This window comes from Polyodon spathula, chromosome 3 (genome assembly GCF_017654505.1).
Source record: "Polyodon spathula isolate WHYD16114869_AA chromosome 3, ASM1765450v1, whole genome shotgun sequence".
NCBI classification, from domain to species: Eukaryota; Metazoa; Chordata; class Actinopteri; order Acipenseriformes; family Polyodontidae; genus Polyodon; species Polyodon spathula.
In genome coordinates this window covers 47,203,592-47,217,364 of record NC_054536.1, presented here as the reverse complement: position 1 = coordinate 47,217,364, position 13,773 = coordinate 47,203,592, and the positions used below count along the sequence as shown (strand labels likewise).

Sequence of the window (13,773 nt, the reverse complement as noted above, 5' to 3'; positions counted from 1 at the left end):
GTTCAGTTTATTTTCACACACACTGTTTATTTTACACACGCTGTTTAAAATATTTTTTTAATGTAAAACAGGTTTAAAAGGCATTGAATCACAAAAAAACATTCAGTACTGTACCTCCAGCCAAGCCCAACCCCTTGTTCTCTGTATTTTTCACATACCTCTTTATAGACGTGCATACTGATAAATCCTCTCCTTATCACTTGTTTTATCACCAAACTCCTCAATAATGTGACCCAAGTAATTATTTTATTACTATAACAGCTCAAAAAGCTCTGCAAAACATCTGTGATATATTCTTTGAGCGCTGGATGCAGAAGCAGCTACATGTAGTGGACAAAAAAATGGAAACACCAATGTAAAGTCACTTAATAGGGCGTTGGGCCACCACATGTGGGCAGTATGGCCCCTGGAATTCTGCAGAAAGAAAGTCAATCAACTCACGCCTGGCTGATGAAGGTGGAAAATGTTCTCAGATGTCGTTCCAGACTATCCCACAAATGCTCTTGGGTTCAGATCTGGTGACTGAGAAGACCATGACATATGGATAACATCAGTGTCATGCTCATCAAACCATTGGGCGACCACACATGCTCTGTGGATGGGGGCATTGTCATCCTGTAAGACACCCCCCAAGCAGGAGAGAAATGCTGCAACATGAGTTGAAGATGATCACTCAGTACCATTAAGTAGCGATTAGCATTGACCTTGCCTTCTAAGGGAATGAGTGCACCCAAACCATGCCAGGAAAATGCGCCCCACAACATTACGGAACCAACAGAACCTTTCACTGTTGGAACCAAGCACTCAGGGCTGTATAGTTCTTTAGGTTGGTGCCACACGTGCACTCGTCCATTTGTCGAGAACATGGTGAAGGATGATTCATCTGACCATATCACATTTCTCCACTGCTCGGTAGTCCACTGCCTGTGCTCTTTACACCACTGGACTCGCAAAAGTGCATTGCCAGGTGAGATGAGCAGTTTGTGCACTGCAAACCGACTATGGTATCCTGCTCTGTGGAGTTCTCAGCGGACTGAAACTGGCTGCTCACACCCCAGGTTGAAATTTGCAGTCAATTGATCTGCAGTTGCTCGCCTGTTTTGCCTTGCACTTCGAATTAATGCACAGATATCACGATCCTGGAGTATGCGCTTCCGCCCATTGTTGCCCTTTGCTGATGATGTCTTTCCCTCGGAGTTCCATGCCGACATCACCGTAGACACCGTTGCTCGTGAAACATCAGCAAAGCTCCTGCTAAACACACCCCAACAATCACCCCTCTTTCAAAGTCACTGAAGTCTCCTCTTGCAGCCATGCTAGCCATAATTATAGGCAACCAAGCCTGTGCAGCATTTTTATGCATGCTGGGATGTTATTTGCTTAATTAAGGCATGAGCCACACCTGTGTAGAAGCACTTGCTTTCAATATACTTGGTGTCCATTTTTTTGTCTACTACCTGTATCTCCTTTGTATATGTCCGTGTTATCTCTGTAGTGCATGGGGCTATGAGATATGCCCTTCGGCTTCATTCGGCTCCTATCGGTCTTACTCAGCCATTGAAATGTTTTATCTGCTTTATCCAGAGAAAAAACGACTACAGACCTTTGCTTTACGTCTTTTTGATGATGTCAGACAGGATCCAACATCGGACTGGAAAGGGAAAATTGTATTGTCGGACCAGGTTAAAAAAAACGCAAAGGGTTAAAAAAAAAAAAAATTCTAAATCCCCTTGGACACTCACTCATCAGGCACTCTGCTGCATTCCCTTAAATGGGATGTACGTTGATGTACGTCAGCAAGTTCCTCTTACCTCTTTGGCGCTCTTGATTTTCTCCAGGAAAGTTCCTAGGTCCTTGGTTTCGGTATAAAGCGCTCGGCATACAGCCTGGTAGTGATCGGGGGCGTCTGAGGGACTTGGCAGGTGTGCAGCACATAGCTGTCAGGGGAAAAGTAAGAGGGCAAAATTAATGATTGATCTTCCACAGCACCATTTCTTTAAACACAGGGAAATCATTGCTAAGGCTTCCAGCAATCCTCCTCACCATACAACCCCCCAATTAGCAAATGCTCAGTAACACTGTAAAACAGTGGTTACTCATGTAATGTAGGTTCTCCGAAGGGAACCGACCTTCATCACGAATGGGAACACCCTTGTCACCACAGCCTTTCAGATAATTATTATACCAAAGCTCTTCCGGACCCGCCCAAAATCAGTTTATCAAATGGTCACTGTGCAGCTCTCTCACAAGCTGCACAGTGACCATTTGCTCTCTCATAATTTTTAATGAATAAATAAATGATGGATACTCCCTGAACATTTATGAAATATTAGTTCAAAATCATGGTTTTTTTTTGTTTTTTTTTTTGTATGAATTAATATAAGAACATAAGAAGAACATATAAAGTTTACAAGTGAGAGGAGGCCTTTCTGCCAATCTTGTTCATTTGGTTGTTAGTAGCTTATTGATCCCAGAATCTCATCAAGCAGCTTCTTGAAGGATCCCAGGGTGTCAGCTTCAACAACATTACTGGGGAGCTGGTTCCAGACTTCCACAATTCTCTGTGTAAAAACATGCCTCCTATTTTCTGTTCTGAATGCCCCTTTATTTAATCTCCATTTGTGACCGCTGGTCCTTGTTTCTTTTTTCAGGCTGAAAAAGTCCCTTGGGTCGACATTGTCATTCCTTTTACAATTGTGAATGCTTGAATCGGATCATCACAGTCTTCTTTGTTCAAGACTGAATAGATGCAATTATTTAAGCACATGATGCCTTTTAAACCCTGAATAATTCTGGTTGCTCTTCTTTGCACTCTTTCTAGAGTAGCAATATCCTTTTTGTAGCGTTTTGTACAGTTTTAACATTACTTCCCTTGATTTAAATTCAACACTTTTCACTATATATCCGAGCATCTTGTTGGCCTTTTTTATACCTTCCCCACATTGTCTAGATGAAGACATTACTGAGTCAACAAAAACTCCTAGGTCTTTTTCATAGAGTACTTCTTCAATTTCAGTATCTCCCATATGATGTTTATAATGCACATTTTTATTTTCTGCGTGCAGAACCTTACACTTTTCTCTATTAAATGTCATTTGCCATGTGTCTGCCCAGTTCTGAATGCTATCTAGACCATTTTGAATGACTTTTGCTGCTGTAATGGTGATTGCCACATTTTTGTGTCGTCTGCAAACTTAACATTTTGCTTATTATACCAGAATCCAAGTCATCAATGTGGTACTCCACTGGTTACCTCACTCCATTTTGTGGTTTCTCCTCTAATCAGTACTTTCTGTTTTCTACAAGTTAACCACTCCCTAATCCATGTGCATGCACTTCCATGAATCCCTATTGTGTTCAGTTTGAGAATTAATCTTTTATGCAGGACTTTGTCAAAAGCTTTCTGGAAATCTAAATGAACCATGCCATATGCTTTGCAATTATCTATTGTTGATGTTGCATCCTCAAAATATCAAGCAGGTTAGACATGATCTCCCTTTCCTAAAACCACGTTGACAGTCTCCCAGGGTATTGTTACCATATAGGTAATTTTCCATTTTGGATCTTATTATAGTTCCCATACGTTTACATATGATAGAAGTCAGGCTTATTGGTCTGTAGTTACCTGGTTCGGTAACTACAGAGAAGCCATACTAATGGGGGATTTCAACTTCCCCCAAATAAAATGGGAAAACCCGGTGGGTAGCGCGAAGGATGAAATAGAAATGGTGGAAATGACAAATGACTGCTTCCTAACACAATTTGTGAAGGCACCCACTAGAGGGGAGGCATGCCTTGATTTAGTCTTTTCAAATAACGAAGATAGAATAACTAAAACAGAGGTCAGAGAACCACTGGCAAACTCAGACCACAACATGGTCTCATTTGAAGTGTTTTTTAAATCCCCAAAAGAAATGACTAAAGCTAAGGTTTACAATTTTAGAAAAGCAAACTATGAAGGTATGAAACAGAGACTAACAGAAGTAGATTGGAGTAAAATAGAGAAAACACCCACAGAAGAAGGATGGTTGTTCTTCAAAAATGTAGAACTAGAGGCACAAAACAATTACATCCCTAAAGTAGACAAATCTAAATGTAAAACTAAATTGCCAAAATGGTTTAATAGATCAATTAAAAAAAATATTCAGCGAAAAAAGGCACTTTACAGAGCATTAAAAAAGGACCAAAAAGAAAGTACGCAGAAAGAGTACACAGAACTGCAAACGCAAGTCAAAAAGGAAGTTAGAAAGGCCAAGGGAGAAATAGAAATAAACATTGCTAAGGGAGCTAAAACCAATTCCAAAATGTTTTTCCAATATTACAACAGCAAGAGAACATTCAAAAGAGGAGGTTAAATGTCTAAAGATACAAATGGCAAAATCATAGATGAAGAAAAAAAAAATAGCAAATATATTAAATGATTACTTTTCACAAGTTTTTACAAAGGAGGATACAGACAACATGCCCCACATGTCATCCAGTTCCTATCCAGTTTTAAATAACTTTAGCATAACTGAGGCAGAAGTGTTAAAGGGACTAGGAGCTCTTAAAATAAACAAATCCCCTGGGCCGGATGAGATCCTCCCAGTAGTACTCAAAGAAATGAAAGAAGTCATTTACAAACCGCTAACCAAGATCATGCAGCAGTCTCTTGACACAGGGGTGGTACCGACAGACTGGAAAATTGCAAACGTAATACCGATCCACAAAAAGGGAAACAAAACTGAACCAGGTAACTACAGACCAGTAAGCCTGACTTCTATTATATGCAAACTTATGGAAACTATAATAAGATCCAAAATGGAAAATTACCTATATGGTAACAGGGTCCTGGGAGACAGTCAACATGGTTTTAGGAAAGGGAGATCGTGCCTAACTAACTTGCTTGATTTTTTTGAGGATGCAACATCCATAATGGATAATTGCAAAGCATATGACATGGTTTATTTAGATTTCCAGAAAGCTTTTGACAAAGTCCCGCACAAAAGATTAATTCTCAAACTGAACGCAGTTGGGATTCAAGGAAACGCATGTACATGGATTAGGGAGTGGTTAACATGTAGAAAACAGAAAGTACTGATTAGAGGAAAAACCTCAGAATGGAGTGTGGTAACCAGCGGTGTACCACAGGGATCAGTATTAGGTCCTCTGCTATTCCTAATCTACATTAATGATTTAGATTCTGGTATAGTAAGCAAACTTGTTAAATTTGCAGACGACACAAAAGTAGGAGGAGTGGCAAACACTGTTGCAGCAGCAAAGGTCATTCAAAATGATCTAGACAAGATTCAGAACTGGGCAGACACATGGCAAATGACATTTAATAGAGAAAAGTGTAAGGTACTGCACGTAGGAAATAAAAATGTACATTATAAATATCATATGGGAGATATTGAAATTGGAGAAGGAATCTATGAAAAAGACCTAGGAGTTTTTGTTGACTCAGAAATGTCTTCATCTAGACAATGTGGGGAAGCTATAAAAAAGGCTAACAAGATGCTCGGATACATTGTGAAAAGTGTTGAATTTAAATCAAGGGAAGTAATGTTAAAACTGTACAATGCACTAGTAAGACCTCATCTTGAATATTGTGTGCAGTTCTGGTCACCTCGCTATAAAAAAGATATTGCTGCTCTAGAAAGAGTGCAAAGAAGAGCGACCAGAATTATTCCGGGCTTAAAAGGCATGTCATATGCAGACAGGCTAAAAGAATTGAATCTGTTCAGTCTTGAACAAAGAAGACTACGTGGCGACCTAATTCAAGCATTCAAAATTCTAAAAGGTATTGACAGTGTCGACCCAAGGGACTTTTTCAGCCTGAAAAAAGAAACAAGGACCAGGGGTCACAAATGGAGTTTAGAAAAAGGGGCATTCAGAACAGAAAATAGGAGACACTTTTTTACACAGAGAATTGTGAGGGTCTGGAATCAACTCCCCAGTAATGTTGTTGAAGCTGACACCCTGGGATCCTTCAAGAAGCTGCTTGATGAGATTTTGGGATCAATAAGCTACTAACAATCAAACGAGCAAGATGGGCCGAGCAAGATGGGCCGAATGGCCTCCTCTCGTTTGTAAACTTTCTTATGTTCTTATGTTCTTATTACATTTGCAATTCTCCAGTCTGTTGGTACAACCCCCGTGTCAAGAAACTGTTGCATGATCTTTGTTAGGGTTTGTAAATAACTTCTTTCATTTCTTTGAATACTATTGGGAGGATCTCATCCGGCCCAGGGGATTTGTTTAAGATCTCCTAGTTCCTTTAACACTTCTGCCTCTGCAAATGTCCGTGATATTCTTTGAGCGCTGGATGCAGAAGCAGCTATCTCCTTTGTTTATATCCATGTTATCTATGTGGTGCATAGGACTATCAGATACGCCCCTTTTTTTCAGCTTCATTTCGTCTTCTCTTTTACTTGGCCACTGAAAGGTTTTCTCTGCTTTTTCTGGAGAAAAAACAACTAGAGACCTGTGCTTTACGTCTTTTTGATGATGTCGGACAGGGTCCGACTTCGGACTGAAAAGGGAAAATTGTAATATCGGACCTGGTCCAACAAAGGACCGCAAAGGGTTAATGAATTTGGAACAATACCGGAAGGGAGCCGTTAACAATACTTAGAATAGAAATTTCAATTCTAGAGAGAACTTCCTTTCATAATTTAGTAGGAATGGGATCTAAAGAGCAGGTAGTGGATTTTGCCTTCATAACTAGATTAATTAAATCTAGTTGACCCATTAAAGAAAAGGATTAAAAAATGTATTCTGGTGTTGCAGGACTCAGGGAAATAGCAGTGTCTGTAATTGTGTTTAAATCATCTGAATTGACCAGATATGTGGGACAAGATACGTGCTGACTAAATCTCTTGGAATCAAGTAAATTCAGAAAGTAATTTCCAAGGGGATCTCCCTCCACATCAACATGTATATTAAAATCTCCCAAATGCACAATTCTATCGAGCTTGATAGCAAGGTGATAAGAGTTCGCTAAACTCTGTTAAAAACAACAGGTAGAGGCCCAGAGATAATCATATGACTGACATTTCTAATAGTCTCCCACTATAAACACCTTACTAGCTATAGGTTTCTGTTTTTCGGGTTGGCTGAAACATTGAAATCTGATTTTTGTCTCTAGCCAATGAGGCAGTGGTGCAGAGGCCCTGAGGCCTTGATCCCATTTTAACAGACACCCATTATCCGCCGATTGCGATGAGCAAACAGTTTGTTCAAGCTGGGGATTGCTAGCACAATAGAAAGAAAGCAACGCTGGTGTACAGGTAAGTAAGCTGGGCTGAGTTGAGTGGGGGACCGAGGGGGGTGATGCTGGGATGGCAGAATCAGTGTTGAACCCTCTTGAGGTGTTGTGGGCTAGTCAACGAAACACCAAGGACAGACGGTGCCCACTTGAAGACCCCAGAGATGTACCCTACTTAGCTCAATCCAAACTGTTGTCATGCTGATGCGCTGGGGAGACCGCACTGTGGTTGATCCCTGGAGCCAGCATCGCAGCTGTTGTGTGTGCTGATATGCTGGGGAGGCAAAATAAGCTGATCCCTGGCTGATTCATGCAACTGACTACTATAAACATATTACATGATAAACCTTTTCCTAGTCCAACCCAGACACTGTCCAGAAATATGTTGTCCTCTGAGGCGGCATGCTGGTGGACATAAATGTTTGTTTCTCTGTATTGTAAGAGCCGAGGAATTAGTCAGCCTGATACACCTCCCTGATTCTGTTTACTGCTGGCAGGTCTTTAGTGCTGCTGCTGGTAGAAAATCAGAAGCAGCCTCAGTTACAGCCTCTTAGTACTGCTGCTTGCGGAAATGCAGGAGAGCAGGCTTCAGAGACAAGGCTTTTCCTGCTGCTTGAAGTAGAGCTGTTGGCCTCTGTAAGCTCAGAGCCACCTGCTGGTCTGGAATTTGTTGCTGCAGTGAGTGGATTGCTAGCCTGAATATGAAGTCTTATCGCAATCATCACACTATCCATCCATATTAAGTCACAGGTCAAAGTGAAGGGTTCTGTGTTTTGCCCATAGTTTCCCTAACATTGCAGGCTACATATGAAATCGCAATCTGAAATGATTTAAGACCTGAGACGGAAAGATTCTGGATGGGGATCGCAAGCACAACAGAAAGAAAGCAAACAGCTACAACTTTATTCACTGTAAATATTTAAGCTTCCCTCACAGAGATGCTTAAAAACAATTCCACTGACTTCTATGATAAAACCCCTTCAAATCAAGAAATCTACACATTCTGTGATCTTTGCCACTGCACCTAGATTTCAAATTATTACACAAAGAAGATTAAAATGCTTTCATGTCTGCCTTAGTGGGATCACAGAAAACTGGCATTATGTAAAATATTACAGCAGCAAAGGCAAAGCTTTGCTTATTTTTGAACAACAGGTAATTAAATAAACTATTATTATTAGCCTGCAAAACAGACTTGTAGAACATACACTACAAATACAGTAATGTGCTCCACTGAGTCATAACATTAATACAGTGCTTTTTAAGTCTGGTCCTCAAATACGCAAGAAATTCCACAACGTTTTTTCCCCATTTTTTTTTTTAAAAAGACATGCTTTTGTTTCAGGAACTAAATGTATTAACCATGCACTGTTTTCCATTGCACAAAATATGCTTTTCTACTGCTTGTGTTACCAGTTAATTTAAAAAAATTTTTTTTTTTGGAAACCAAAACTATTTTTTACTTTAAAACATGGATAAGACTAGATAAGAGATAAGAGTATAGAGTAGTTAACCATTAAAGCAGGGGTTCCCTTTCAATTCGAAGATGACCACCAAACCAATACATTTGGGATATACCTACTTGTCAGGTATTTACTGAGCATTTTATATCCAAGCTGCCGATAGACCCCTCTCTGTGGAGTGACGTCCTAGGTCCTGCCTCCAGGTAATAAACAGTAACTGCACGCAGTCTTCAGTCTCTTTTGTCTTTCACAAACAGGCAGGTAGGGCAAGTATAAACTAAAGTTCTTTCCACTTTAATTGACTCTTTTAAGAGCTCTCTCTCGCTCAAGTTTTTCTGCAGTTTCCTTGCAATTTCATTGCTGTAAGTCGGCTCGTCACTTCCCCGGAATCAGAAACTCAGCAGCTGAAAACTGAGCAAAATGCTACGCAACTGAGTTTCTGCATTTATATATATCTATTCAACAGCCTACATTGCATGGCGATTTTAGTCTGCTTTACTAACCTTGCAGCTTGCTGCATGTGTTTTCTATGTTTCCCTCTGCTTTTTGCAGCTGTTTTAAAGTAAAAAACAGCGAGACGCGCCACTGTTGACTCGAGAACTCTGGGCAACCTCGGCACGTCCACTCGTTGTGCATGGCTTAGTGTCCCTACAAGTCGTTGATTACTATTTTCTCTTTCTCTCTCTCTCTCTCTCTACATCTGTAGGCTGTGCCACCCCGCTGCAAGCTACATACTTCACCAGTGATTCAAATGGGGCAATCTAAGGATTGCTCCACTCCGTTGAAAGCATCACGCTGTTGCAGTTGTGTGACAGCAAGCAGCCCAGATAAAGACACACAGCTCAGTGCGTTGGTGCTTGGTGCCCCAGTGTCTAGGCCTCGATGCCCGCAGTACCCCTGGTTCCTCAGTGCCTCCCCAACATCGGTGTCTTCATGTCCCAGTGCCTCAAGGACTATACGCCTCAACGCTTTGATGCTTTTCAGTCTCTTTTCAGTCTCTCTCTGTGCTTTTCAGTACTCTCGACCCCCAGTGCCCCAGACCTTCGGTGCCTTGATACCCTCACTGCCTTAGTGCATCGAAGCCCTCTGTGTTAAATCACTTTTTGTATCAGCGCACTCGATTCCCTGCAAGTCTTGGTGCTTTATAGCCTTAACAGCTTGGTGCTTCAGCTCTGTCGACGCTCCAGCGCTTCAACGCCTTGACGCCTCGGTGTCTTTCAGCCTTAATGTTGGACTTTCACCTGTGCACATCCTGCAAAAAAAAAACGCCCCCACAGGAGAAACACACATCATGTGCCAAGTGCCTGGGCATACAGCACGCATCTACTGCCTTGGCAGATAGGATGTTCTGCACCATCTGTGCTGGTTCCAAGCAGAAGACCCTGCATAACAGAATAGCAAGTTCACGACCAAGGCCTCCTCGGTCAGCCTGGACAAACCGTCTTCGGCCTCAGGGACCCTGGTCTCCCCCCTCCGCCTGCCTTCAAGCCTAGTGCGCAGTGTACCCTGCACGCAGACTCTAGCCCGTCAGACCCGCAAGCACTCAAGATCACTCTCGAGGGGTAGGAAACAAGCAAGGAATGCAGATCAGGCGAGGGACATTGCTGAGTTAAAAGGTCAGGTGGCCCAAATACTCGAGCTCTTTGGCAGGCAGCAGGCTCACTCCCCTGTGCCTGCCCCACAGCATACATCGGCTCCAGGAATTTCAGAGCAGGAAGTGGTGATGAGCGAGGAAGAACAGGACACGATTTCTATCACGGCTTCCTGGGATGAAGAGTCCTTCCTAAGGGCACAGACACAAGAACAAGACCTGACAGAGGAGCTTGCCTTAGAGACTGAAACTCTAGCGCCCTTGAGTTTGACTCAGGTGCTTATGGAGTGAGCAACACTCTTACAGAGAGTGAAAGGTGTCTCGATAGGTGGCTGCAATGCTCCCCTCCCATGCTCCGGGGTAGGTGGAGGCGATGCCGTCCGATAGTTACTATTGTAACCCAGACTGTTCCAATCCTCACCACGCCATGAGGCCTCTGGGTAATAGCGGAACTGAAAAGCTCAATCGAACTTCAGGAAACATGCACCGGACAAACAAGAATCTCAGGATATGTGAAGTGATTCAGCTGTGATGCTTTATGAATAGTCTACATTTTGTTGAAATTTGTTACTTAAATGTTGCCATTATATACTTTGGAGGTATTCTTAAAAAAAAATAAAAATACAAAATCAGGCCAAGTAATGTGTGGTGTATCCGGCACCATATTATTCATGGAAGGCATGAGGCTTGATCACCCTCAATGGCTTCTAAACCTGTCAGTGGGTAGCTGCAAGCTGATTCTAAAGACGCTTTTTTATTTTGTAATCTTGGGCTTAGATATGTTAGAATTAGACATCTTTTGTATGCTATTGTAATGTGTTTCTACAACTGTAATCTTTAATTTAGGGACATGATTTTGGTGAAATTCTGGAGGGGTAATGTAGCATGAATAAAAAAAAAAAAAAAAAAAAGGATGTATTTCATTCAAAATCCTGGCCCTTGGTTACGGTAAGTGTATGGAATGTTTAAAAATCGGGAGATGCAACAGCTTGCAATTGTTGTCTCCTGCTATACTGAATAATGTTCCGTCATCGCCTCTACTGTCTCATTCGGTGACACTTGTGGCTGAGACAGGTAAGCAACTGTAAAAGCAGCAGTATAAAATCAATTTAAAAGTTATTATTCCCAGTATTAATTTTAATCAGTATTATCTTAGAAACGGGCCCATTTTCTTCTATGATAATATGATCACTTCATTTAAATAACTTAATTTATTTTTGATTAAATATTTAAACCACAGAGGCCGTTGATGCAGGCTCTAGTGTGTGGTAGATGACCGTGACTGGCCTTATGCATCCCGAGCTGTAGATGAGGGTGCTAATGAAAGTCAAGGTTATCTACCACACGCTAGAGCCCGCATCGAGGGGGCTCTACCACTATTAGAAAACAATTTATTTCTTTATTTTCTCTTTTAAAAAACTATATTTACCTTGACCTTCTGATATTTCGCAAGGCAACTTTCCGCTGAGGAAAATAGTCCTGAACATAATTAGAATAGAAAAACATCATACACATAGAGAAAATAGTTTTATTATTATGATGACATTGCCAGATAAATTAACTGTAGGACTGTTGAACAGTCTGTGTAGTAGAGTCAGACTCGAAACTTGTTGTTGGAGGCGGGGCGTCATTCAAGCTGGAAGGGAGTGGATTGGCTGGTATGAAAATAACTGAAACAGGGTTGGCAGTTTGACCGGCTGGTTTTGAGGCAGGGCGTTGATTGGATCCAGCTTGATTGATTTAAAATTTAATTCACAGTTACCACTTCAACGTTCCAGCGGGCATCTATGCAAAATAGAAGCCTGCTAGATCTGGAAGCCGATTGGCTGTTTCCACTCAGTCGTTTTCTAATATTATTATATTACCGTTTTGCTTGGAGATTTCCATGGAAAGGAAAGATTAATTTAATCCTATTTCTTTCACCATTAGAATTATAAAAGGCTGTCAATAAACATTATTTTTTTTGTATACATTATTGCAGCAGTGACAGGCAGGCAGATACCTCAATACTGAATAATCAAACACAACACAAAGTGAAAGACAGATTGGTTACATTTTCCACAGCGGTGGAAAAGCAGATACGACCCCTGTCGCTTTAAAGGTAGCACAGAAAGCAAGCGTTTCTTTTTTCTGCGACCGCCAGAAGCCTCTACTGGTGCACTCGAGAATGACGAATTCATGTGTCACAACCAATACGGTCTAGTTTGTGTTTTAACATTTGTGTTTGTGTAAATATTAAAAAATAAATTATATTAGACATTTTTTCCTCCTTCTTATTACCACACTTTGAAAGACCTACAGCAGATATAATACTGTTGCAACAATTTACAACTATTTACATATATAGGACTATCTCAAAGCAGGTTTGAAAATGAACCTGAAGAAGACTCAAAGTCATGTTCAATAAATACACCACTCCACAGGCAATTGGATGTCAATGGGATCAAGCTTGAAGAAGTCAATAACAACGTATACTTAGGGTAGTTAGTTTCGGCAACAAATAACCAAATGTGCGAAAACAACAGAAGAAAATGGGCTGGGGTGCCTTTGGAAGATTAACCCTTTGCAGCCCTACGTCGGACCAGGTCCGACATTACAATTTTCCCTTTCCAGTCATCAAAAAGACGTAAAGCACAGGTCTCTAGTCGTTTTTTCTCCGGAGAAAGCCAAGAAAACCTTTCAATGGCCGAGTGAGACTAAAAGGAGCAGAATGAAACTGCAAAAAAGGGTGTATCTCATAGTCTCATGCATTAAAGCGATAACACGGCCATAACAATGGAGGTAGCTGCTTCAGCATCCTGCGCTCAAAGAATATCACAGACATTTTTAGAGCTTTTTGAGATGTTATAGTAATAAAATAATGACTTGGATCACACTATTGAGGAGTTTGGTGATAAAATGAGTGTTCAAGAGAGGATTTATCAGTATGCAGGTCTCTACATTTAGATTTTTAACTACTGGCCCCTCGGGCCACTGAGCTAGTGTTTACTGGCCCGATGCAATTTTATCTGGCCCAATATATTTATATATTTTTTCATGATGGTTTTTATGTTCAGTATGTTTCTAACTGTGTATGGTAACCAAAGAGTGCCACGTCTCAAAAGAAAGCCTTTCAATATATGTTTCTTGTTGGAAAACATGGATTGAGAATTGATTAGCAGTTTGCTACGCATGTGGACTGGCAGAGCTATACTGGTGTTCTTTTCTGAAAAGAGACTAATATTGCAGATAGCAGACTGTTTGGTTCAAATTGCATGTACTGCTAACCACTGATAGAGACGATGTGTCTACAAACTGCCCAACAATGACTGCAAGCTAATGAGATAACAATGCTGTGGACTAGAAGGGAACAGGTTCTGAGGACTTCAGAGAGATCGAAAGAGATAATGCCACTGGCATCAAGGGGGTCGCAAGGAGATAACAAAAGGCAGATGTATGGACCTTTTGTCTCCAGGAGTGTGAAGAATGCA

General features: G+C 41.1%; 1 protein-coding gene across 1 annotated transcript in view; it reads right to left on the bottom strand.

Moving 5' to 3' along the window:
* Positions 1-13,773, bottom strand: part of spire1a (spire-type actin nucleation factor 1a) — a 245,118-nt gene that overhangs the window by 178,381 nt on the left and 52,964 nt on the right. The window contains exon 4 of the mRNA XM_041241878.1: positions 1,812-1,937. Within this exon, the coding sequence (XP_041097812.1) occupies positions 1,812-1,937 (126 nt within the window). The remainder of the gene's footprint in view (positions 1-1,811; positions 1,938-13,773) is intronic.